The sequence below is a fragment of the Meleagris gallopavo genome, chromosome 29, assembly GCF_905368555.1.
Source record: "Meleagris gallopavo chromosome 29, MGAL_WU_HG_1.1, whole genome shotgun sequence".
Lineage (NCBI taxonomy): Eukaryota > Metazoa > Chordata > Aves > Galliformes > Phasianidae > Meleagris > Meleagris gallopavo.
Window position 1 is genome coordinate 2,429,875 of NC_139432.1, and position 25,989 is coordinate 2,455,863.

Consider the following 25,989-nt stretch of genomic DNA (forward strand, 5'->3'; position numbering starts at 1 on the left):
CGGCGCGGATTGGCCTCGAGCGGCGGGTCGGCCCCTGTGATTGGCAGGCGGCGGCGGCGGGGTGAGCGGCGGCCGCCGAGCGGTTTGTTTTGCTCGCGGCCCGGGCGCTTTGCGGCGGCGGCGGCGGCGGGGGAGCGACCGGCACCGAGCGAGGCTCGCCCCGCCGCGACCCGCAGCCCCGCCGCCGCCGCGGGAGCCGGAGCGGGGCCGCCGGAAGGAGGCGGCGGCGGCGGCGCGGGCCCGGGAATGTGGCGGCGGCTCTGAGCCCTCCCCCTCGGCCCGGCCGCCATGGAACCGCGTCGGTGACAGCGAACCTCAGCGCGCCGCCGCCCGCCCGGCGCGGGGCCGCCGCCCGCCGCCATGGGTGAGAATGGGGATGAGCGGGGGGGGGGCGGCTGCCGCCTCGGCGGGGCCTGGGCCGCATCCCGGGCTGCGGGGCGGGGGCGGGCGGCGATCGGGGCGTCGGCTGAAGGAGGAGGGGGCGAAGCGGGGGGCGGGGGACAACGGCCGGCTTCAGGGGGGTCCGCAAGTCGTGGATGTTGGTCGTGGGAAGGCGGGCGGCGGAGGGATGGGGGGGGGCTGCGCAGGTGCGAAAAGTGCTTCCAAAGCGGCTCCTCCATGGGTCCAAATCGTCGGATTTTTGGGCGTAAAGAACCGCTTCGTTTTTACCTTTTTTTTTTCTTTGCTTTTATTGTTCTTGTTGCCCGATTGCCATTTTTTTTTCTTTTTTTTTCTTTTTTTTTTTCTTTTTTTTTTGCTCTACTGTCCCTCCCGCGTTAGGACTTAAAGAAATGTGGCTTTTCTGAAGCAGAATTAGAATTAGCAGAATTGACTCATTTGTTGGCAGGGAATCGCTGCTGCTGCTACCTGCGGGGCAGAGCTGCAATGCTTTGTGGGCTGCAGCTTCGACTCGGTGCTGTGGGACTCCCTCAGCGCTCAGTCGGTGCATGCAATGAGTTCTCTTATGTGTACCCTAACTGCATTGCAAACAGTGTTTCCTTCGTGCCCTGAGACCATCCCAGGCACAGCAACGCCTACAAGAAAACTGTGTTTTGTAAATGAATAGGTAGATCTGCAAGCGGGCTCCTCTTCTCTAAAGGGAGAAGCATGGCGTTACCCATAGCAGGACAAGGGGAAATGGTTTGAAGTTGAGGGAGGGAAGACTGAGGTTGGATGTCAGGGGGAAGTTGTTTGCTGTGAGAGTGGTGAGGTGCTGAACAGCTGCCCAGAGAGGCTGTGGATCCCCGTCCATCCCTGGAGGTGTTCAAGGCCAGGTTGGATGGGGCCCTGGACAGCCTGGGCTGGTATGAAATGTGGAGGTTGGTGGCCCTGCGTGTGGCAGGGGGTTGGAGCTTCGTGATCCTTGAGGATCCCTTCCAACCCTGGCCATTCTGTGATATCCAGGCAGTGTCCTTTCTGCAGGAGCCAACCCGATGCTGTATAACTCACAACAGAGCTTCCATGAAAGTGCTTTCTGGGGCTGTTGGTTGCCTCTTTGTAAACACGTGAGCTCGGGGTGAAGAAGAACATTTCCACAAAGCAGCGTAGTGTTGCAACTGCAGTTCTGATTGATGTGAAAGGAGAGATCGAAACTCATTAGGCTGTTGTGAGCAGATCTTGTAAAGACTATTTTGCAACGGGCTGTATGACTGAGTTTTCTCCCACCTTGTTTCTCATGAGGTTCTCTGGCAGATGAGTGCTGCCGATGAGAGGTCAGTGCTGCAGGTTGCTGAGCTCTGTTGGTGCAACCGCAGCTCACTGGTGGAGGATCTCAGGCACTTCCCAGCAAGGGCTACAGCAGTTATTTCCAAACCTCTGCTTTCCAAACAGAGCTCCTCAACAGCAATAGGGGCACTTGCTTCTAAAGCAGAGAAACGTGCACGCATGTGGGAAGCAAAGGGGAGAGCAGCACTCAGGCCCAGAGTGAAGTGCTCCTTGCACTGGGCCTGCTGCTGCCGAGGCTCTCCCTGGCCTGCTCTGCTTTCCTGCCTGTGTCACTTCCTTCCCTTGGCTCTCATTGCCCGGCGCTGCACAGTGACAGCCCCCACGGCCTGGGGAGGGAGGGGGCTGAGCCCAGGGCCGGTCAGTGGCAGCTGAAATCCACACATCTGGGGGGAATTTCTCAGTGAGAAGAGGAACCTTAAATATGTATCCCAGGTTCATAGGGATGCTCTGATTTTGCTTCTAAATCTGCAGAGCGAGTCACTTGAGATTTCCTTAAAACAGAACAGCCTTTTGTTACCTCTAATACTCTGTCAGAAAACAGTTCTGCTCAGTGGCACGTTGTGAAGGGCTCAGAGCTCAGCTTTTCCAAAAATCTGCTTTCAGAACTTTAAAACAGATTCTCTTTTAAAAAATCTCACTTGTTGCCCTGGTTCTGCTGGTGGAATTGCAAGCAGCATCGCTGTTGCTGGCAGCAGATGACAAACACGTAGATGTTTGCTCTTCTCAAACAACTGCAGCACCGTGCCTTCTATTATCACGCTATATAAAATAGCATCCTGCTTTATAGAGGTTTACAGACTTCCTGTTTTTACCACTCTGCAGATGCTTTTACTTCGGGGCTTTTTTTTAACCCTATTCCTATTTTATGCCATTGCAAACACACCGACCCGCTCTGCCCTGTGGAGCAAACCCTGTATTGGTTGAAATAAATGCGTTATGTGGATGAAGGTTCTCTCTGTGAGCAGCAGTTCCCCTTTATCGATGGTCTAAAACCCGTAAGTGTAGTTTTTAAAACATGAGAAGCATTTCCTGGACAACATCTTTGCGCACAAAGCAGAGCTGTGTTTCCCAGACCTACTGGAGACGTAGCAGCACAGGGTCCTTCAGTGAGCTTCCAAAATTGCTTATTTTTTATTTGTGGTAACTTTTGCATTGTGTGATTAATGTTAATGATGCTGCTGCTGATACTTCCTTAAAGCCAATCTGTGGAAATCCTCTCTTTTGATGGAAAGAAAGAAGTATTCATGCTTGGCAACATCAAATCCATCACAGCGTTGTCCTGAATGGAAACATTTCTTCCTTAGGCAAATCCATATTTCACATTATTTCTTGTTTTTTAACACAAGATCACTCCGTTTCCTACCAAACCAACAGGGATGAATTCTGATGTATATATTGTTAGATGAGGGAGCTGATAGCCCAGTGTGTGGTTACTAACATCACATAAGCTCCACCTGCTGCCGCATGGCATTGTCTACTGCGTGGTGTAAGATCACAGCCTTTAGCACTTGCGTGCAGGTGAATGGAGCTCCCAGCACTGATGCAGCCCTTGCTGCTCACCGGAGCATTCTGCTGCTTCCCAGGTGCTGCCACGGAGAGTTTCACATCCACAAGTGAGCTAGTAAGTAATTCTCTGCACAGCTGAGCTACAGCCTGCAGCAGGAGGCTGTGGATGCCCCATCCCTGCAGGCATTCAAGGCCAGGCTGGATGTGGCTCTGGGCAGCCTGGGCTGCTGGTTGGTGACCTGCACACAGCAGGGGGTTGGAACCAGATGAGCACTGTGGTCCTTTTCAGCCCAGGCCATTCCATGATGTGATTCTATGGTATGATTCTGTGATAGGATGCTGATAGCTGGTCAGATGCATGTCCTCTCTGCCCACTTCCTCCAGCAAATGAGAGACTTTGAAAATCAGCCACCCTGAGCACAGCCTGGGCTTTGGCACCAAGCACCAGCACCCTGCGAGTGCATCTTAACTGCTGCTCCTTGTTTTGCAGTGAGGTGCCGTGGTGTTTAGATGCACTTTCTCATTCATAGACTTATTATTTGATTGACTTGATTTCGTGTCGTGAGCGTTCAGTTAGAAGCTGTTTTCATAGCTGTTTTGCCTGCCCAAAGGAACCCTGACCGTCTGCCAAGACAAGCTCTTCTTCATCCTCCTGGTAGCCAGCCAAACCCAAACTGTGCTGTAGTGGAAAACTTGCATCCCTGCTCCTTGCAGTGTGCCTTGGGTGCTGCAGCTCAGCAATTCACCGCTCCATTGGTGTCACAGTTTGTTGTGCAGCCCCTATTGGCTGCCTTGCTCAAAGATTATGCTTAATACCAAACAAGAGGAAGGAATGAGAGTAAACTGGAGATGTTCCAGCGAGGTAAAAGGGGAAGCGTTCAGATGTAAGGTTGGAAACAATTTAAAAAAAAAAAAAAAAAAAAAAAGCAAACTGTGCTGAGAAGAGAAGGCTCCAGGAGACCTCATTGTGGCCTTCCAGTGCTTGAAGGGAGCGGATAAACAGGAGGGGAACGGCTGTTTGTGAGGGTGGGTGGTGATAGGACAAGGGGGAATGGTTTTAAAGTGACACAGGGGAGGTTTAGGTTGGATATGAGGAGGAAGTTTTTCAGCCAGAGGGTGGTGAGGCACTGGAACAGGTTGCCCAAGGAGGTTGTGGATGCCCCATCCCTGCAGGCATTCAAGGCCAGGCTGGATGTGGCTCTGGGCAGCCTGGGCTGCTGGTTGGTGACCTGCACACAGCAGGGGGTTGGGACCAGATGATCGTTGTGGTCCTTTTCAACCCAGGCCATTCTGTGATTCTTTCATAATCTTTTTTTTCCACATTTTTCTCCCACAAGGGGTTACTGAGTGCGGAGATGGATCCTAGCAATTATTTCCTTTGGCTGAAGTGCTCTTCAAAAGCAATCTCTTGCTTTGGTTGTGTTACTTACACCCCTGGTATAAGAGACAGTGTAGTTATTGTCCCATCTGGCTTGTCTTGGAAAGCAGAGATTTGGGGGGTAGGGTGGGGTTGGTTTTGTTTTTGTTTTTCCAAGGAATTTCATTGTGCTCTGCTTTCCTTTTTTTAAGAGTTTTATTCTCATTTAACACCTCCTGCAAGTGAGATGGGAGTTCTTTCCATCCCCATCTCCAGCCTGGTCTGCCTGATGTTCCTGTTTTGATGGCAGTGCTCAGTTGTGCTCACATCAGCATCTCTCTGAATTTCTATAACCTGATCAGTTTTATCTCTTAATAAATGATACAATGCCTTGTCAAAATCCACAGTAGTCCATAATAGTCTTTTCCTCAGTGATGCTGAGAGCAAATGTGGTGAATGCAGTGTCTCAGAATGTGGACTCCAAGGCTGCCCCCAGGTGAGCTTCAGCTCTGAGGAGCACAGTGTTGCATTTATTGATTCCTGATACAATCAGAATCTTTGAAACAATGAATTTGTTTGTTAATGGTCCCTCGAAGCCCCAGAGCTGAGTAACCCTGGTGTTGGGGCTGCTCTGTGTGGAGAGGTTCCAGTGGATGAGCTCGGACACATTGCTTGGATACTGAATGCCTCCAGTTGTTCACCTGGTGTCTCTTCAGTGTGTCAAAGCACTACCAAGCTCTAATGCTATCAAGAAGGCCGGGTTTAAATTAACTAGAAGAGTTTTTAATGGGAGTACAGTCCTGTTTTTTTAATGGTTAAACAATAGCTCTTGCTTTTGGGGGAGGAATAAAGCTGCCTCTCAGGAAAAGCAAAGCAGAGGAGGGCTTGCATTGCCTTGAGCACATGGTGTAGGTGCAGTGGAAGCACTGCTGCTCCCTGCAGAGCACTGAAAGCCCTTCTGGGCAGGAACTGGAGAGCAAGTCAGTGTGGTTTCTGTTCAGGTTGGGACGGGTTTAGATGTTACCCCCATACACACAGGTCTGTTTTCTTCTTTCTTGCTTCTAAATGTTGGTAGCATTCATTCCTGCGTGCTTGAAGCTGTGTACGTCCCACATCTGTCACCTTTAAGCATTGCAAAGATCTAATTTGCTATTCAGACATTGGTTAATTCTGAATCCGGTCTTCTGCATAAAACATAAGCCGTCTTTATTGAGAGACACCCGTGAACAAATGCATGAGGTGAAACTGAAGGAACAATTGCTCCCAATGAGTCTCCTTACAGAGGAGTGCAGGTGCAGGCTGGTCTGCCACTGAGTGTCCAGCAGCTGCCCCACTTCCAGCGAACACCTTTACCCATCCCAGTCAGCGTCCTGAATTGTGAAGAAACGTGTAGCCTAAAGATACTCATTTCAATTCAGACCAGTCAAACTGATCTGTTTAAGGACCTCAGGGAGAAAGGAGGAATCTAATGTCTCAAAAAGTGCCTGCTGTACAAGCAGAGTGACTGGTCCCGTCCCATCAGAACCAAACTTCACGTGCCAAATTTGGTTTATTTCCCTTTTGTGCAGCATCGAGTAATACAGGATTGTTACGCTTGCAGAAGCAGAGGATTATTTTCAGTAGCTGTTAGAATCGTAGAATCAAGGTTGGAAAGACTGCTAAGATCACCAAGGCCAACCATGACCCCTCAGTGCCACATCTGCCCTGGCGTGCCACGTGAAAAAAAGTGGAATCCCACACACTTCCCATTTGGAAATTCAAACCGAGTGGTGCTACCTCCGTTTTCATCTATACCAAATGGTATTTTTTAATCATGTAAAATAGATCTGGACTGAATCGTATCACTGAGCCCCGTTTTTTGTGCCAGAGGTTCAATCTGAGCATCAGAGTCATTTTGCAGCTATTGCTTGTCTTCCCTTCCCTGGCCTCATGCTTTCTGAGCAGGCCGTGGCTAATGAAACAAGGTGATCTGTCCAACCTCAGGTGGCAGAGCTGGTGGCATCTCCTGGTTGAGCAAGCTGAATGGTATGTGTCATCCCATGTTGTGCAAACTTTATTATTCTAAAAGCCAAGTCACCCACGTAACAAGCCAGCCTGAAGCAAGGGTGAGGGATGTTTCATGCTTCCTGAGCTCAAAGTCACCCCATGCAGCTCTGCCCAGGAGACTCAAAGACCTCCCACTGCCAGCACCTTCAGTTAGAACACCTTCGTGTTGGCATCCACCACAGCTCTGTGCATTTTGCAATGGGAGAACTCCTTAAATTGGTTACATCAGGAATCTTTAGCATCCAAAGTTAATTTTCAGACTGCAGCATACGCTGAAATATCTCCGTGCACGTTTTTTATTTTCTTGCATTTGCAGGGGCCTTGAATTGAACTTGCTGCATCATGCTCTGGCAGCAGACAGCGTTGTTGGTGATGTGCAGTTTGAATCTGTTCAGTAGATTTTGGAGTCTCATAAGAAACTTTGAACTTTGGTCCATCAGCTTCTTCTGGGGAAGGAGAGAATCATTTTGAGGATATCACTGCAGACAGAGTTGAACTGAGATATTCTGTTTGTCCAAATTTTCATTTTCTTTCTCCTGGCCATAGTCAGTCACGCTGGCAAGCAGGAATTTGAAGGTAACGGGATGCACAGTTGGAGGGAAGAGATTCTTACTGGGTTTTCCTTGGCAGAAGCACATCAGACTGCTCTTCCTAAATGACCTGTGATGATGTAGCAAATCTGTCCAAGTGGGACTGTTTGTTCTGAAGGCATCTTAACAGAACCAGGGCCCTTGGGATGTTTGGTTCTGTGATTTGTTCTGAACCTTGCCGTGTCAGATCCTCTTGTGACATTGGACAAGCGACTTAAAATTGGTCTATTTACTACTCCAGGATCTTTGGTTGTTTGTTTTTTGTATGACTAAATGAAATCACGGTGTGTTTGCAGAGATCTCTAAAGAAAGAGTTGTCTTTCTGTGAGCCAGCAGAAAACAGGCACAGAAGTGTTACAGTTGATGCTCACACAAGCTGCTCACTATTAAAATTCCTGTGCCCCACAGACGAACAAGAGGCCTTGAACTCCATCATGAAGGACCTGGTAGCACTCCAGATGAGTCGACGTCACAGGCTGACTGGATTTGATACCATGAAGAATAAAGACACCTCTCACTCCAACAAACAGGTAATAGGATATTTAATGAGTGCTCGGAGTCGGTACCTGGAGCAGAAGGGGCAGAGCAGGCTGACAGCGGGCCTGCTGACTGCATTCTGCCATGTGCTTTTAGCATTACAAGTGAACAATCCCTGTTCTTGCTCAGGTGCTGCCAGCACGGTAGCTTTGTTCATTTATTTACCTTCATGGCCTAAGGAAGGTGCAGTTGGGGTGTTTTGCAATGTCTCAGCGTTCCATCCTCCTCCCACATGCGTTTCTGATGGGTTTTGGTCTGTGTGGATTAGCTAAGAAGTTTAACAAGTGGTTTTCTGGTCTGCGCTGCCTTTTTATTGAAATGACTTTTTCTTCTTATTCTTAAAGAAAAAGCACAATGCCAGCAGTCCACCCCTCTTGGGCAGCCCTGCAATAGCAAACCAGTGTGCCTCTGCAGTGGAAGAAAAAAAAATTCCGGTAAGAACGTTTGCTTCTTATTCAATATTAGTGATTATAAATTAGGAACGTGTTTTAAAATTGTGTGTGGCAACATTTACAGGATTCACTTCAGTAGATGTGAGGGCCAGGAGAGCTTTTCTTTACTGACTGTCGTGGTACAGTAGTAGCATGTGGTTCTCCCTGTAGTGAAAATAATACTTAAACTCAGAGGGAAGCAGAGAATTGAGAAGCAGTAACGATGAAAAGGAAACAAGTATTTCAACTTGTGATTCAACAGAGGGTCACTGCAGGTTAAAGCTGCATAAAGCAATCTGTTGGATAATGAACTAATGTCTCATCTTCACATGAGTCAGACTGCATACAATTACAGAATGAGGAGCCCGATAAAAGTGAGTCAGACTGAAGTCGATTCAAGAACAGTGAAGGGGATTCTCTGAGAGGCCTGGCTTTAGTTAAGGTGTAATAAATCTTGCCCCTGTGAAAAAGGAAGCAGCTCTTTACAGGTGTCTGAATAGAAGCAGCATCCTCCTCAACGCTGAGGATTGGCTGGAGTTACCCAGACATGTGTCACATGGAGAGAGAAATGAAAGTAGCCCTTATGTGAGTATGGGGGTGCAAAATCTATTTTCCAGATGAAATACTTGTCCCAAGGTAATAAGTGGCAGCATCAATACTTCAAAGCCTATTTGGATTTATTTTGCATTTCTCTACCAGAAAAAAAAGTCTCTAGTAAACTATTACATTTTCTTTCTGGTAGAGAGACAAGGCAGACTAGTCCAGCTCTGGCACTATATGCTGCTTATTGTTTGAATGAAATACTTCAATTTAAAATCAACAATTTCAGTCAAGAAGTGTTTGTCCAGTAGTGTCTTAAAGAATTAAATCAAGTTAACTGCAGTTGGATTGAGGTTAACATGAGAAGCTGCCTGTGTCAGTAAAATTACTGTTTCCAGTTACAGTATTCCTACTTATTACAGGCTTAAACTTGCTGGAGCAGGCTGTAAAGTACGTGTCTGTCTCTTCCTTGTGCTCTGTCTGCTCGTAATCTTTTTGTTCAGCTGAGATCTGGGATTTCCTTGAGTGTGCTGGACAAATCCATAGACACAGCAGTACAGAACCCTTTCCAAGTCATGTTGAAATGTAAATTCAGAGAAGTCTTAAATCAAAATCTGCAATCAGTCTTTATGATAGCACATCACAGAACTGGAATACTAAAACCCCAAACTTGGATTTGTTTTCTTGCTCATCTCTTAGGATACTTTATGGGAGTCACTTCAAAGAGCAGTTTGTATGGCTGATAGGTTCCCCATGCTTCCAAAGGAAACGCACAGTGTAGACATTTAACTATTCCAGGTTCTCTCTGAAATGTAAACACTAAGATCACTTCAAATTCCTCTCCTTAGATCTTAGGAAAGTGAACACAAATGGCCGGCGTGTGATCCTTCTGGAAAGCATAATCAGGAAATAGATGCCAAATTTTGTCAGTAGCCATGATCACTTTTTTTTTTTTCCCCCTTCCCTTTATTACAGATTACAGGTTTGAAAGGTGCAGTGGAGAGGAGAAAGATATTTTAGTTTGTTCAGATTGCAGCGAGTTGAGGAACGGTTTCTGTAGAGCCCTGAAGATCTTTTAGTGCTGCCTAGTCTTGACTAGTGAGAATTTTGTCCTTTAGCTGTTTCATAACCTAAAACTCATCTTGAGGTCAGAAATTTAATCTATAAAATGACTGTCATTTAATTTCATCCAAACAGATCCATTTAGTTCACTTAGACCAGACTACTTCACATAGTAGAGAGGAAGATAATTGAGAGCCTTCCTTCCCAGATAATCCTATTACAGGGGGATCATTCCTCCCTCCAGAACAGAATGTTTCATCAATAGTTGACTGGTGGGCATCATTTGTAGCTTTTCATTGCTACACTACTGCATTTTTCCTTTACTGTTCAATTAAAACGACCTGTCTAAAATGTGCTTCATTTTGCTGTCTTTCTTCCCACATCTGAAAAAATGTCTTTGGTAGAGTTGATGTGCAAATTAGGCACCTGCAGGTTCTTATTGCTCTGAGTGGGGAGCTCGTTTGTCACGATCAATTACGTACCTGTGGTGCTGCAGGAATGCTGTGTGCTGGCAGTAATTGCATAGGTCCCTTTGAACTGCATTCTTGACCACTAGGCCTGCCAGATATTTCCTCTCACTGAAGAGCATTTCCTGGCCACGTTTGTTTTGAAGTTCCTAGATGTGTGATTGCCTATTGTCTGAGGCTTTCACAGATGGCTTCATCCACCCCAATCACACAAATCATGCAGCAGAAATTATGGAGTCTTATCAGAGCAGATTTTTCCCTTTTATTTTTATCTTTGCGGCCTAAATTGGGATCTGAACTTTGAGCTCCAGAGTTGAAAGTTCAGCAGGTTGACTCTTCCGTGTCATGCAGCATCTTCTGAGTTTGCAGGGAAATGCACAGGTTGTGCAGTTGGTGTTTTTAACCATCTGCCAGAGAGGAATGATAGCCCCTTTGCACTCTCATCAGTGACTCTCAAAGGTTTGCTTATCTGTACCATCACTGAGCCCAGGAGCTGAGTTTTAGCATAGCAGAGACTGTGACTGCAGTGTGAAGAATGTCATCTGGTCCCTGCATGTGTCTCTTTTTTGCCATGACATCTCATCCTCTTAATTGTCCACCATCTACTTCAGCTTCCATGCAGAAAGTGGCCACATTGGTTGTGTTCTGGTTCACTTTCTGAGGAGTCGATGCCTGCTGCTATCACCTGCTTTGTGTTTGGGCCTTACAACCATCATGTGGGCCATTCATTTGCTTTATTTTCTGTTGGTCAGAGTTGCATTGTGAACTAACCTCTAGTTCTTTCTTTTATACAGAACGATGTGAGGATAAAGTTTGAATATAATGGGGAAAGACGGTAAGTCTGTCTTCACTTCTTTCCTCGTTTCCTTGTTATTTCCTTTGATGTTTGGTTTTGAGATACTTTCTGTTGGCAAACAAACAAAAAAATCAAATAAATTAGCACTTTCTGTGTTTACAGTATTGTTTCTAGGGAGTAAAATTCAGCTCTCTGTGGTTATTCATGAGGTTTTCTTAGTGAAGGACGAAGGGATGTTTCTGATTTAGTGCAGTCACTAAACCTTGACTGCTAGTGAATGTTTGGAAATGAAACAAAGCAATAAACAGTGTTAATAAGCACTTAAAGCTTTCCCCTCTTGTTCATAGTTTGTTGTTCATGGTCAGCCTTCAGTTTGAAGCATTCTTCTCGATGAGTGCAGTTTGGAGCACGATGCCAGGGCTTGTTAAAGCTCACTGTATTGGAGCAAGTGATGGGGTGCAAATATTATATCAGTGGGAAGATAGAATGATCACCTGGAAATTTCAGAAGTTGGCCTCAAAAAGCCACTGACTTTTTCTCTGTTGGAGGAGAGCTTTATCAAATGTAGGTATTTTTCTTAAAACAGGAGAGCAGAGGCGTTTTTTTGTGGGTAAAGCAGACAATAAAGAACAATTTGTAAACTTTTCCTTAAAAAACAGAGCGTAATGAATTCTGTGGCTTACAAAAAAAGAAAAAAAAATTGGTGCTCAAGAGGAGAATTTTAAAACAGTGCTAGCTGGGACCTGGCACTGCCTCTGGCAGCCCTCTCTGCTCAGCACCGCAGTGTTGGAGGCATTGTGTGACTGCACGACTCCCCACGCTGCTGTGTTGTGACAAGGCAGCTCGGAAACTCTTGTCACCACTGTCCTGTCATCTTCTGACATCTTCTGTGTCTTCTGCCAGGGCACGTTAAAGATGGCTTGGAGCTCAGGGGAGAAGAAAGCTTTTTCTTCAAGTAACGTTAAAATGAAAAGGTTGATTGTGCATTAGTCTAATTATGCAGCTACGCTTCCCTGAATTCCCCATTCCCAAAGTGGTATGCAGTTACAGACAGCAAGCTTGCACTGAGAATGTAAGTGTGTGTGCTTGGTTTCAGAGGAGCTGCCAGATCTAACCACAAATATTTAAGGTGGTCAGGCAGGAATGGGCTCCTTAAACCCTGCAGTCCAGGATTTTGTGTTAGAAGAGCGCACAGAGTTTTTTAAACTAATAGAATTTGTGGCACCTGAGAACAGCTCTGCTTTTTAATGCCTTGAGTGTAGAATGGAAGCCTTTATAAGGGACTTCAGTCCAGCTGAGAGCTAAATTACGGTGCCAGAGTACTGTAATTTCATGGATGGGTTTCTTACTAATATGTAGAAAACGTTATTGTGGGCTGCTTTTTTAGCAGGGACAATTATTTCTAGATTGCTGAGTGTTGTAGGTCTGGTAGCAGGATGAACCCTTCCTGGGCAGTGGCTGGGAAAACCAACTGACACTACAGCTGTTTAGAACAAAAGCTGCATGCAGTGCAAGGACACTGAGTGCTGACAGAGCATGCTGGGTGGATGGACGTTTTGGAAATTAAGCATTTTGGAAGGAGATGGCGGGGCAGAAGAGCTTGTAGGCAGAAGAGCTCCAAGGCAGAAGAGCTGACGACCATCTGGATCTGGTGCATGGACTGATTAATAACAAGGTGCTGAGCACCGGACATCATTGCTTTGCTAAAATGAGGTCTAATGGGCCATAGCTGGAGTTGCCATTGAATCCTCCAGTTCTTGACCCAGCATATTTTATTTACTGGGTATTCTTCTAGGAGAGATAAAATCATCTTTTTCTATGACTGTCAAGGTAGCAACTTTCTGAGTACTTGGCAACTTCCTGCAGCAGAACATTCCAGCAAAATAAGTTTTAGAAGCTTTCCTGGTACTTCATTTTACTACTTAGCCTAAAGCATTATAGTTTTTATTCCTATGTAGGCAAAACAGTAATAAATGCCAGCAAAGAAAGCTCTGCTACCATTTTCTGAAAAGCACACCTATGCCACAGTGTTCATCAGGGTTTCCCAGGGCAGCTGTGGCTGTTGCCATTGTGGGTTCCTTGAGGCCACTGGTGTGTGTAGATCAGGACACGGTGCCATTCAGCAGGCTAGGAAATGGCTGGGTGTTTGGACTGGGATGTTAGTGGGCTGCGAGGTCTGGGCTCAGAGCAAGCAATCAGAGAATCAGGGAACGAGGACATTCAGATGCCTTTGTGTCCTCCTCCTGATGCCTTCTGTCAGGAGCTCAGCACTGACTTGCTGTGGGAAAGCTTGTTGAAACCTTTCAGTTGGAACACGTTTTGGAAAATAGAAGGAAGTGTTTTTAGTTCAGGTATCGGAGTATTTAAATCAAAACATTCTTTTGTTTTTTTGGGCCTTCTGCTGCTTTTATTGCAACTCTTGCTAAATTTATTTGCTTGTGTTTACTGCTTGAGGCAGTATGCTTTAAGCCAACATACATAGCATGTTTGTATCCTCTTCCATGGAAGAAATGGATTCAGTAAAGGATATTTTTCTCTCCAGGAACAAAGGCATTCTATTACAAACGTTTAGTTGAATAAATCTGAGATTGAATTTTGTGTTTTGACAAACCAGCTGCAAATGCACCACAGATCAAGAATCCCTTGATGGTTAATATCAGTTCAAGAATTCCTTGATGAGTAATATCAATTCAAGTTAGAAAAAATAATTACTTACTTGAGAAAGAAACATTCAAATGAGATTGGCTTGAATGATTCAGCCATCTGATTTGATTTCATTGTCAGAAACATGTCTGATCTCAGTGTTTTTTTTCTCTTCTTGTTTCAGAATTATCCCATTTGTCCGTCCCGTGCGCTATGAAGATGTGCAACAGAAAGTGAAAACAGCCTTTGGGCAGCCTCTGGACCTCCACTACCTGAACAATGAGGTACAGAGCATCCTTGTTAGTGTTCAGAACATGTAACAGGCTCTCTGGGTGATATCTCCTTTTTCCATCCCAGATTCTGTGCTCTTGAGGAAGACGTGCTGGTGCTGACAGAGCATCACGTTGATGTCAGTGTTGTACAGACATCAGCATCTCCCTTCTTCCTGCTGGGGTTATTTGGGGAGTTTGCATTTGTCTCTGAGGAGCTGGGTAGTTTGTGCAAATAAGATGAAGTATTTTAGGATTTCTCACTCTTTTCCTTGTTTTTCTGTTGTGGTTTTGCCCTTGCATTGTTAGAGACTGCATCCCTAACGAAAGAGGTGCCAAACCTTATTCACCAGTAGAAGCTCAACACAAATGAAAGTGGTTCTTCATTTTTAACAACATCCAAATTTTGAGTTGTGAGTGGGGTAAGAACAGTGGGTGTCTGAGGAAAATTTCATGGGATTTTCCTAGCAAGTTTTAAATTCCTCTTTAATTCCCCTCTTTCAAAGTCTAAATATTCCTTGTCTCAGTCTCTTAGGTGAAACCTAGGTTTCAGTTGATCGTTAGATCTGGATTCATACATATTCTGAGACTGTTGTCATCAGGGAGGCTGGGGCCTGACTCTGACTTGTTCTTGGATAACTGCCCAAGGGAAATTTGCACAGGGTCAACCACAGCTCTCATGGTGTGGAAGGAAAGCCCTGAACAAAAAGACAGTGGGAAAGTATTGTGATGAAAACTCAGTCAGAGTCCCAGCTTATATTGTGATTTTATTTTCATTTTTTATAGTTTCTTTAAATTCCTCTTGTGGAAATAGATTCATTTTTGTTGTCCTTTCTAATGTATTTTTGTTTGTTTGTTCGTTTGTTTTGCAGCTTTCTATTCCTTTGAAAAACCAAGATGACCTGGATAAAGCAGTAGATCTCTTAGACCGAAGCTCTAATGTGAAAAGCCTTAGAATATTACTGCTTTCTCAGGACAGAAACCATGTAGGTAACAACTTCTATAACTGCAACAAAATGAAGGGCTTTACCCTCAAGTCTCTGAAAAGTGGTAGTCTTAGCCAAAAGCAATAGGAATTAGTAAGATTGCTTTGCTTCACAGATATGCACATGAATATATTTATTCTCTTTGTTTTGACTTACCTCTAGGGTTTGTTCTTGAATTTTTTGTTCTTTTTTTTTTTTGCTACCCACAGCAGGTGTTTAGGGACGAAAACACTAAAAGGAGATTTTCAAGCTGTAATTATGAAAGATGTTTTATGCATAGAACCCAATGACTCTATGCAGAAAACTCATTATGAGTCTGGTTCATAGAGAGGAATTGGGTTTTTTTTAGTTTTGATTAATGGCACAGTGTCAAAACTGCACATAATTAGCTTGTCTTTAAGAAAGCACAAGTTGTTCTTGATGACAAGCTATTAGCACTTTTATTCTGGATGGGAAGTCTCCTGATGATTTTTTTTAGCTCTGTAGCTTACTGCTTTGAATCCAGTCTTACTGTATAGAAACTGAGTTGTTTTTAAGCTCATGCTGGCACATAAGCACCTAAGATGAATTTGATTGTGTCTTAATTCACTGTCCTGGCTCACAAGGGGCTGTGGCAGTGAGTTTCAATGTAGTCTGCACTTTTCAGCAGAAAAGACCATAACATGAGTAGTAAAGGAGGAGTGAAAGTGTTTAGGTTTGTTTGTTTTTTTCTTTTTGAAGTTAATGTCATACAGCTTTTAAAGCCAAAGTCCCTGATAACTTAGGTATTTTATTTGCAAATTATTAAATTCTTCTGCACAGCATGACACAAAACACTGTGCTGTCTTGTAAGCTCTGCTGATCGTGGCTTGTCAATCTGGAATGTTCATCTCTGTTCAAGATTGCAGGCTGTCAGCTCAGGCACCTGTAATTCTTAGAGCTGTCAGAAGAATATTTTTTCTTCATTTTCAATTTTTGAAATTGATGTTGCATGTTAATAGACAAACAAATATCTCCAGGTGTATTAACAGCAGTTTCCCAAGTGTCTGGGTGCCAGAATCTGGAAGAGGTTGGGGGGGTGATGCTGTTCTTTGTCCTGTGCCCTTTCCCTGAGCATTTGTAACTGGCTGCTCTAAGGACAGTGCTTGGCAAGAAGACCTTTGGTCTGACCTGATGCAGTCAGCCTGCTCTGTGTTGTCAGGAAACGTCCTGCGAAAGGTGGCCTCTACTTTTGGTATTAAAGTGAAACAGTTCTTTTACAGCCCTCTAAATTTCAGTATCTTTAGGCTACTAACCAGATCTAACGTGATACTGTCTAAACTTTACATAAGCCACCAAAACTTTCCTACAATAAATGCTCAGCAAGTCTCATCCCTGTACCAGCCAGTAGCCTCTGCTGTGCTGATGTCCTTTCATTAGCTGTTTTTTCCCCTTTGGCTCAAAGCAGAAACAAACAGTGAAGTCTTCACTAAGTTCCACTGTTTCCCCCCTCTCCTCCGACTTCCTTTTCGTCTCTTAGTTGTCTGACAGGAGAGTCCTCCATGTGATAAAGCAAAAGCCCACAAGTCTGAAGGAGGATTCTTGGCTGCATGATCTCATCCCACTGAGAGAGCGGGAAGCATTATTTTTCCTGGAGTGCAGGATGCAGATTTTGTTTTGGTTGTGCTCTTTTTCTTTTTCTGGGGATGGAAAGGTAATGCCGTGACTTTGGCACTAATATGTGTATAAACCAACTGAACTTCACAGCATCAGCTGTGTGACTTGTACTGAGAGCCTGTGTGTGTGAATATTGTTTATATTAATTTCCTTGTGCCTCTTGCTGTGGCTCACGTGTGCTCTTCCTTTTCTCAAGAAACTCAATCCTTTGTCCTTTCTCTCTGTTTGGAAACTAATGGGAAGAACTGGTTGAGTTGAACACCCAGAGCTCTAAAGCCAAACTGTTCACATAAGCAGTGTGAGACCTGCACCCCTTATTCAGCTCCCATGAATGTACTCATGACAAGAGTTTTTGCAATTTCAGTCTGACTCCCTCCTTACTGAGTGCAAACTGCTTTTTGAATGAGCAGCAGTTCAGTACTTTTTTGATGTATGGTCTCACACCTCATTTGCCAGTCCTGTTCAAATGATGTGTCTCCTTTCACTGCTCTGTTTTGAATGAAATGAAGGCAGCATAGAGAAAGGATCTTTAATTACATTATGTCTGTGCAGGTTCAGGAGAGGATGAAGAAAGCATTCACCTTGGTATCTTCAAACTCTTTGTGCTCTTAAATTCTTGTATTTTTGCTTATGCTCTCTGAGTAGTCACTGCACTTCTAAAAATTGTAGGGTACCACATTGGTAGGTAACTGCTTCTGAAAGTGCAAGATTCCCAATTTATCTATGCTGGCTGAAGTGGCTGGTAGAAATTATAGGTTCATCCATGATCTGAGCTCCTTCCCATTGCTTTCACTGGTAGTTGCTAATGGGAGACGGCACTGAGACTTGCAAATCCTGTGTTTGGTTTGAGGCTGGAGGATAGTATGCTCTAGTTGTTTGACTCCCGTTTCACAATATAATTGCAAAGCTTCCTCTTTTGCTGCCTTTCTCGTTTGTGTCCTGTGAAGTAATATGAAGTAATAAGACATCAGGCCCTAGGACTGATTTTCAGCTACTTTCTTGATACTAAACATAATGATGTTTTTAATCTGTAGCCAGACTGCTCGAGCTCCACAGTATCATTTTATTTTGTTTTCATTTTACCCAACAGACCAGTTCTTCACCCCATTCTGGACTGCCCAAACAAGTCAGGATTAAAACCTCCCAATCTGTGGGGGATGTGAACACACCCTATCAGCAGGCAGAGCCCCGAAGCAGGCACCTTTCTGTCAGTGAGTATTTCTGTCACTTTTTGGGGGGTGAAAATATTTTTTGGACAGTAGTATTTACTGTACAGAGTTGATGAAAACCATGAGAAAATGAAAGGTCATTCTAGGACAAGGCAGTTCACGTTCAAAAGCTCCTCATACATTTGTAATACAAAGTTTCAGAGTTCCTTGCTAAGCTGTTGAACAGCTGAGGAGCTGCTAAAGGGGATGTGCTAAGGCCAGATTCATTGAGGTTAGGAATTTGGAAAGCTTACGTGAGCCCGTTAAGCTTTTGTATTTAGATTGGCAATTTCACTTCATGAAATCTAGATTTGATTTTTCTTTTCTTTTTTTTTTTTTTTTTTTTTTTTTTTTTTTTTTTTTTGGAACCTATACTCGTTCCTGGAATGAAGTATTTTACTGGGAGCACAGGAATTGCCACTGCTTGTCTATCCACTGCTGACTTCCCTTACCTTCCACTTGTAATTAGCACATCAGCAGCACACAGGGCAAATAGGACAGGTGACTGAGACAGTTGCACAGAAGAGAATGAAGGGAGTCAGTAGTATGTAATTCTGTCTCATTTCCTTTGTGTTTATTAGCTTAGTGAGTTCACATTCAGTGGGAAGGTCCATGTAAGACTCCTGTGATGTAAATCTCACCCTGTAAGTTGACAGGTGTTGTCAGTTCTCTTGACTGTGTGCATGATTTTACAGGAAGAACTTTCCTGTGTACACCTTACAAAACACAGGAGGCACCACATAGTGCATTGGCTTGGAGCAGCCACAGGCATGCATTTTTATTTCCATGGTTTCTACCTGTGGTAGATTTGGCTGAGCTGCCTGATTTCTCTGTGGTGTCTCACTGTATAACTATGAAGTACTGTTCAAATCTGTGGTTGAAAGATGCTCAAAGCTGTGATGGTTTTTTAGGAAAAACTAAAATGCCTGAAGCTTCTGCAACTTCATGGTTCAGAATCATGGTGTGAGACCTCAGTAAGGTGTGAAAGAGCAAGAAGGTGGTGAGCAATAGAAGGGATCTGAAGGCTAGAGCCTGAGGTGGTAGTGTGTGGAAATGACTTTTGCCTTGGAAGTGAGAAGAGCTGAAATTTGCTGAAAGCAGAAGCAGAGCGTGGTTGCATTTGTTAGAACAGCTATTTTAGGGCCTGTCAGACCCAGTGCTGCAGATGACAGGTGCTGCAAATCACGAGGGCCGTACTAGGAGCTGGGAATGTCAGAGCTGTTTTGTTTCCAAGTTCTACACCAGCTCCCTCTATGGAGGAGGAGTACTTCAGTTTGATTAACTGTAACCTTCAGATATGATCTTAACTGGGTTTTGGATTGATGTTTGTGAAGCAATTGTACTGGCAAATAACAAGTGCAATTAAATTGAAGCCAACAGTCTCTCTCCATGCTGGTGGCTCTAAACTCAAGTTGGTTCCATGCTGCTGTGACCAAAGCATGCGTGAGTGGAAGCTCAGTAGAGAAGAGCTTAAGAACTAAACCAGTAGTTCTCTACTAGACTTGTCTAGCAAGTCTGCTTGCATCTTGTCTAGAGTCTGCTGATCCCCTTTTACACAGTTTATTCTTATGAAGTAGCAAACCAAATAGAGAAGTGCTGAAATCATTAGAAATATGTCTGAAACTGGTACAGAAAGGGTTTTCCCATCCATTATAGTCTGATGCTAATATGCATAAAAAGAGCAACATTCCTTGCTCCTATAAGGCAAGCAGTGGTATCCATGCTTGTCTGAACACCATGTTACTTTTTTCAGACAGATTCAGTGCCAAAAGCTTTTCATTTTAAAAAATCTTGTTCTTTTGTTGGCATGCTGAGGTATCCAAATAGTGATGCCAAAGCTAACAGACCATACTGAGTGTCTGTCATGGGTAAATGGTGTAGTAATAAGGGGCCTCTTCTGTATCCCTATTGCTCTCTCCTCTTATGCCAGCTAATGGGCACTTTCTGATTAGCCTGTCATCAATGAAGAAGGCATTGGTTTTATTTTCTGAACATGTCATGGTTTCAGGCTGCTACCTTATTAAGAGATCCAGAAGGGTTCCAGTTCTGTTGGAGGTCTCGTGGTAATTTGGCAGTAGCTCAGCCTTAAGTTAGTTCCTTCTTCCTCCTCTTTTCCTATCTTTAATTTTGGGGAAAGAATGTACTCCTGTTTTCTAGTGTTTCAAACAGAGATAATTCTCTATTCATAACACATCATGAAATGAAAGCTGAAAGCAGCGTTCAGCAGAAACTGTTTGCATGCAGAATATGTATCTGTGTAGTTCCTGTCTTCTCAAGTGGACGGGCCTCGAGCCTGCTGTCACCAACTGGGGGAAGTAAAGATAAGTTTTATTATCAAAAAAAAGAAAAGAGAGAGAAAAAATAGTTGCTAAGCATTCTGGCAGCACTTGTGTTTTTTCCACTCGCTTCCTTTGATATACATTGATTTAGTGCCGACTTCCTTTTCCTGCCCAGCAATGGGGGCCTTTCACAACAGCAGCTGGGCTGCTGCCAGCAGGACGTGGGCTTCCTTCAGCCGTGGCATTGGGTCGGAAGGAGTGAAAGTATGCTCCCATGCCTCAGTGCAGCCACACAGCACACTCTCTTGTTTATCTCCCCCCCAGTTGGTTTGTGCTGTCACGTGAGCCTGCAGAGCTACTCAGAAAATCAGGTGGCAGCTCCAAGCCGTAGGTTGTCTTTTTGCATGCAAACCACTTCATGCACCCAAAGCCATGCTGGTGTGTTTTTTTCCTTTCATTCTTCCCTCTGAAAGGTGTGTGCAAGGTTTTCAGTTTGCTACTGCCAGTGTTTGCCTTCACTCTTTATTATAATAATTTCTGTTGAAAATATTTTTCTTGGGAGAGTATTTGCTGATCCTTACCCATCTTTCACAGCACCTGAGTACACACACTTAATTAAAGACAGTGTTGTAAAGAGCACAGCTTGAGAGCTGATCTTCAAACTCTGCCTCTGACTTCATGGGTGACCTTGGGTAGGTTGGCTGGACCCAAAGAGTTTCTTGGAGCTCACGTTTGAACTTGGTGGGAGCTGCAGGTGGATACGTTGCTGCAGAAGAGGATTTTATATTCCTTCCTGTTTCTAGTGTCATCTTCTTTGAGATCCACAAGGGAAAAACAAGCCCCAGGTGTTACATTTCTTCTCACAGCAGAATCTCCTTAGGCAGTATCAAAACAGATGAGTAAAATGTTTTTCTCATCTTTTGGCCCCTCAACACACAAAGTGTCCATCTAGCTATCTCATCTGATCAAGGGAAATTGAGTTGATCTCCGTGTGTTCTCACCCAAGTTAGTCGTACTATTTCAATTTCACAGAATAAAACCAATTTTAGGGTTGTTTACAAAGCTGACAGTCCTCCCATGGGATATTTGAATTTACAGTATCAGTATGATTAGCTCAGTTGATGATAACGAGGAGAGAGAGTTCTGACATTCAAAGTAGATGATGAAGTTACAGCCAAGGGAGAGGGTTTGTTGCTCTGACAAGTTATTTGTTTGGTGCATATGAGCAGTGCAGTGAGGTTCATGCCCCTGTTAGAAAGCCAGGAGTTTCTGAAGTCCTCTACCTTCCCTGAGGTACTGAATTTATGCCTGGAGGGTTGAACAGAAGAGGTTAAAGAGAAAGTAACTGCTCTGTTAGGAGCTTCACCAGCAGTTTTCTTGTAGTGTCTTAAATGGTAGCACAAGTGCTCATTCAGTATTTTGCTTTTTACATCACACCTTGTCAATGGTTTACGGGCTGGTTGGGTCCGGTTCCGTGACTAGAAGGGCGGAGGGATCCGCGGATCCATGCCCCCGGAAAAGGAAAATAGGGGACCCCGAAATAATTGAAAACAGCGGCATTTCTCAGGAGACACCGTGTGTGGGTTGTAGTAAACACCAATGGAGCAAAGCTTCGAGGAGTTGCTGCAGCCATCAGTGAAGAGCTGCCCCGACTCTCCGTAGGGCCCACCTGAAACTTGTAGGCCAGTGTGATGCTGCCAACGGGCGGCAAGCCAGCGCTCACCACCACCTCTGTGAAGAGCCCTGAGTAGACAACGAAGGCAAAGATGGTGAGCAGCAGCAGCACGACCAGCACGGCGATCAGCCCGAGGAGCATCCAGTCGGACATGATGGATGGGTGGTGCCTCATCCATCCTGTGCACTGCGAGCCAGCCACGTTTGGCTAGGAGCTGTGCATGATCTTTCCCCCACACGGCCACAGGCCCCACACCTCTGGGCCGGGCAAAGACCCCGCTGCCACCGCTCCCCATCGGGGAATTGGACCCCGGTCTCTGGTTCTGGCATGTACTAATACCTCTGTCAATGGCTGAGTCCCTAGCAATGCTACCCAGTTGGTGAGCTTCTCTACTATCCAGCCACACACTGTTGGCCCCACTGTCCCAACATCGAAGTAACCAAGTGGCAATAGGCTCATTTGGGTGACGTGAGAAGTCTTTTCTCAGACTTCGAATTTCATTCATTTTCAGAGATCGATCAACAATGGTAACGATATCTTGCTCACCTCTTACTCTTTCAGGACTTCTTGTTGCCCTCATAGGTGTTGGTGACCGTGGTCTTACTGAGGGCCCCTCCCCTGGACTCAGGGGTGCTTCTTGTGGATCTTGGAGCCACTCCTCTGGACCTCTTTCCTCCTCTTTCTTCCCTTCTAACTGAGTCGAGATCGGTTTCATTTTCCGTCCTCTTACAGGGGCAACTGACATCAATTGTGGTGCTTCTTGTAGTTGATCAGGTTGGTCAGTTCCAATGCTCTCATCCTCCAGTTCAGCTTGGAGCCTGTCTCGTTCGATTATGAGAGTATCTAGCTCAGATTGGAGGGTGTCTTGTTGAGATTGAAGACTGTTGAGTTTAGATTGCAGGGAGTCTCTCTCAATTCGGAGGGCATTCTCCAAAAACCCACTACGCCCAGGAACGATTATGTCTCTTTCTTATTAGTGGGTGGAGACATGGCACTGATTTTGTCGATCGCATCTGTTGGGATGTGACGACGGCCATCTTGCCACTTTATACCTAGGAACTGAATTTCCTGGGCAGGTCCTTTCACTTTGCTTCGCTTAATAGCGAAACCAGCACGCAGAAGGATCTGGATTATTTGCTCTCCTTTCTCAAAAATTTCCTTTGCTGTGTTGCCCCACACAATGATGTCATCAATATACTGTAAGTGCTCAGGAGCACCTCCCTGTTCCAGTGCAGTTTCTGAATGGGGAGCAAGGAATCCCTGTTGGTGCGGTACTGCCATCTGTGCACCGTTTTTGTAGCAGTCGGTACTTGTTGCTCTTTCACTCGTAGCAACCCCACGGCAGATGGATCTTCTGACAGGCCAGGCAAAATAGACAACTGCTTAACACCTTCTGTGTCTACAGCAGCTATTCCAAAGGCCCATCGATACCCTTTGGGATCCTTAAAATATCCCCTTCTGAGGTAATCAATACCAAGTATACATGGAGCCCCTGGGCCAGTCACAATAGGGTGCTTTTGCCAGTCTTTACCAGTGAGGCTGATTTCGGCCTCCAACGTAGTCAGCTCTTGGGAACCTCCAGTCACCCCATGGATATAAATTGATTTTGTCCCTTGGTGACTCGAGGGCATTAGAGTGCACTGTGCACCAGTGTCCACCAGGGCCTTATATTTCCGTGATTCTGATGTGCCAGGCCATCTAATCCACACAGTACAGTTGAGCCGATGAAGAGGCGCAGGCAGAGAAGCGCAGACGGAGGAGCACAAGCGAAGAAGCGCAGGCAAAGAAGAGAACATCAGGTGACCTTGCTGGGAGTTATATCTCCTCGCTGACTGCAAAGCCCCCTGGGGAAATGTAGCTCTTCTTCTCCTCCAGACAGGCACCCGGAACTTGAGCATCAGCAGTCAAACCCCAGTGCATTACATGATGTTATGATGTGGAATACTGATAACCAAAAATCATGAAACCATGACACACCTCCTGGTTCCACTTCTATCCAGACTACTATGCTCACTCCAGAGTTGCTGTAATCATAGTTGCTGTAACGTGCTCCTCATAGAGGCCTGGCATCAGAGATGAATATTTGGATTTTGTGTACATGCAGGCGTCATCTCATTTCAGTAATCATCAAAGTCAGACATGTCCTTCTTTCTGGCTCAGGTTCCCAGAACACAGGCCGGAGTTCACCACCTCCTGGGTACGTTCCTGAGAGGCAGCAGCGCATTGCTCGGCAGGGTTCCTACACCAGCATAAACAGTGAAGGCGAATTCATCCCCGAAACCAACGAGCAGTGTGTGAGTATGAACATCAGGCTAAAGAAAAGTAAATCCAGCTGTTGAAGAGTTTGCTGCTGCTCTCTGGTCTCTCTTTTTCACTGCTAGAACATTCAGTAGCTGTAGTTGTGTTAGCAGCTGCTGTTGTTTGCTTGTTCATTTATCAGTGACGTGAGAGAGTGCAGCCTCAGCAAGTTTCACAGCATCACAGAATGGCCAGGGTTGGAAGGGACCTCAAGGATCATGAATCTCCAACCCCCTGCCACAGGCAGGGCCACCAACCTCCACATTTCATACCAGCCCAGGCTGCCCAGGGCCCCATCCAACCTGGCCTTGAACACCTCCAGGGATGGATGGGGCATCCACAGCTGTTCCAGCACCTCACCACTCTCGTAGCAAAGAACTTCCCCCTGACATCCAACCTCAACTTCAAACCATCTTCCCCCCCTCAACTTCAAACCATTTCCCCTTGTCCTGCTGTTATCTCCCCTTTCCAAGAGTTGATTCCCCTGTCTGTAGGCTCCCTTTAGGTACTGAAGGCTGCAATGAGGTCACCCCGCAGCTTCTCTTCTCCAGGCTGAACAAGCCCAGCTCCCTCAGCCTGTCTTTGTAGTGGAGGTGCTGCAGCCCCCTGATCATCTCTGTGGCTCCTCTGGACCCTCTCCAACAGCTCCCTGTCTTTCTTGTATTGGGGCTCCAGATCTGGATGCAGTACTGCAGATGGGGCCTCACAAGAGCAGAGTAGAGGGGACAATCACCTCCCTGTCCCTGCTGGCCACCCCTCTTCTGATGGAAAGTTTGCTGGTGACACTAAGCTGAGTAGTGCAGTTGATGTAGTAGAAGGAAGAGGTGCCATCCAGAGGGACATGGACAGACTTGAGCAGTTAGCCCACATGAGCCAAATGAAGTTCAACAAAGCCAAGTGCAAGGTGTTCTGCCTGAGGAAGAGACACTCCAAGAGACCTCACTGCAGCATTCCAGCACTTAAAGGGAGCTTATAAACAGGAGGGAGAATGACTTTTTACACAGGGAGATAGCGATTCCGTAAAAGGCAATGGTTTTAAACCCAAAGAGGGAAGATTTAAGTTAGATATTAGGAAGAATTTTTTTACCCAGTGCGTGATGAGGCACTGGAACAGGTTGCTCCAGAAAAGTTGTGGATGTCCCATCCCTAGAGATGTTGATTGGATGGGGCTCTGGTGGTGGCAGCCAGCTCGCTGCAGGAGGTTGGAACTAGGTGGTTTTTAATGTCCCTTCCAAGCCAAGCCATTCTGTGATTTACCATACATCAAACTTGTTTTTAGATGTGTGCGTTCAATGCCTTTGTTGAGCTGCCAGCAGCATTTTGGTCATTGTCTCCCCACCTCTGAATGAACCCTGCAGTTTTGGTGGTATTACACATGTGTGCTCAAGTTTCCTATTATCAGGCTCGTGTTGACCCTCTTGCATTTGAAACTGCAGTTTCCATTCAGAAAAGTAGGAAGTAAGGCCAAAGGGCAGCTTGCAGGTGGAGACAGCAATGCAGTAGCACCAGCTGAGGCCTTCTGTTCCTGAAGTCACTTGGGATGGAACCCAGCACACTAGTTGATTTACTTTCATTTTCACAGCAGAGTCCTTTATCACCTACAGCAAAGCAATGGCTCAAATTTGATACGTGCTTAACAGTTTATGTGGAAGACAGAGGAAAAATGTGCATTCTAAATAGTTTCCCTCTTCGATTGGACATCCTCCAGGCGAGCAGTAGTAGACTCTAATCATCATGCACAGCCTCTTTTAGGCATCAGACTGATGTTGCCATGTGATTTTTTTTTGTGTTGCAGATGCTTGACCCTTTAAGCAGTGCTGAGAACTCGGTGTCAGGAAGCTGTCAGTCCTTGGACAGGTCAGCAGACAGGTACAAATGTATGGGCTGGTAGGAACTCATGGGCTTAAAGTCAATATGCCAGTTATACTTATGCAAAAGT

General features: G+C 45.4%; 1 protein-coding gene across 4 annotated transcripts in view; it reads left to right on the plus strand.

Annotated features, from left to right (window-relative positions):
• Window positions 1–25,989, plus strand: part of MAP3K3 (mitogen-activated protein kinase kinase kinase 3) — a 42,457-nt gene continuing 16,468 nt past the window's right edge. Inside the window, exons 1-10 of one of the 4 annotated variants that reach the window (XM_085211175.1) lie at window positions 1–364; window positions 7,633–7,754; window positions 8,106–8,195; window positions 11,056–11,096; window positions 13,885–13,984; window positions 14,842–14,955; window positions 16,454–16,627; window positions 17,681–17,801; window positions 23,913–24,046; window positions 25,846–25,919. In XM_085211175.1, coding sequence (XP_085067301.1) covers window positions 361–364; window positions 7,633–7,754; window positions 8,106–8,195; window positions 11,056–11,096; window positions 13,885–13,984; window positions 14,842–14,955; window positions 16,454–16,627; window positions 17,681–17,801; window positions 23,913–24,046; window positions 25,846–25,919 — 974 coding nt within the window. In that variant the 5' untranslated portion in view covers window positions 1–360. The remainder of the gene's footprint in view (window positions 365–7,632; window positions 7,755–8,105; window positions 8,196–11,055; window positions 11,097–13,884; window positions 13,985–14,841; window positions 14,956–16,453; window positions 16,628–17,680; window positions 17,802–23,912; window positions 24,047–25,845; window positions 25,920–25,989) is intronic. The other 3 variants (XM_085211176.1, XM_085211177.1, XM_085211178.1) reach the window with 3 other exon arrangements.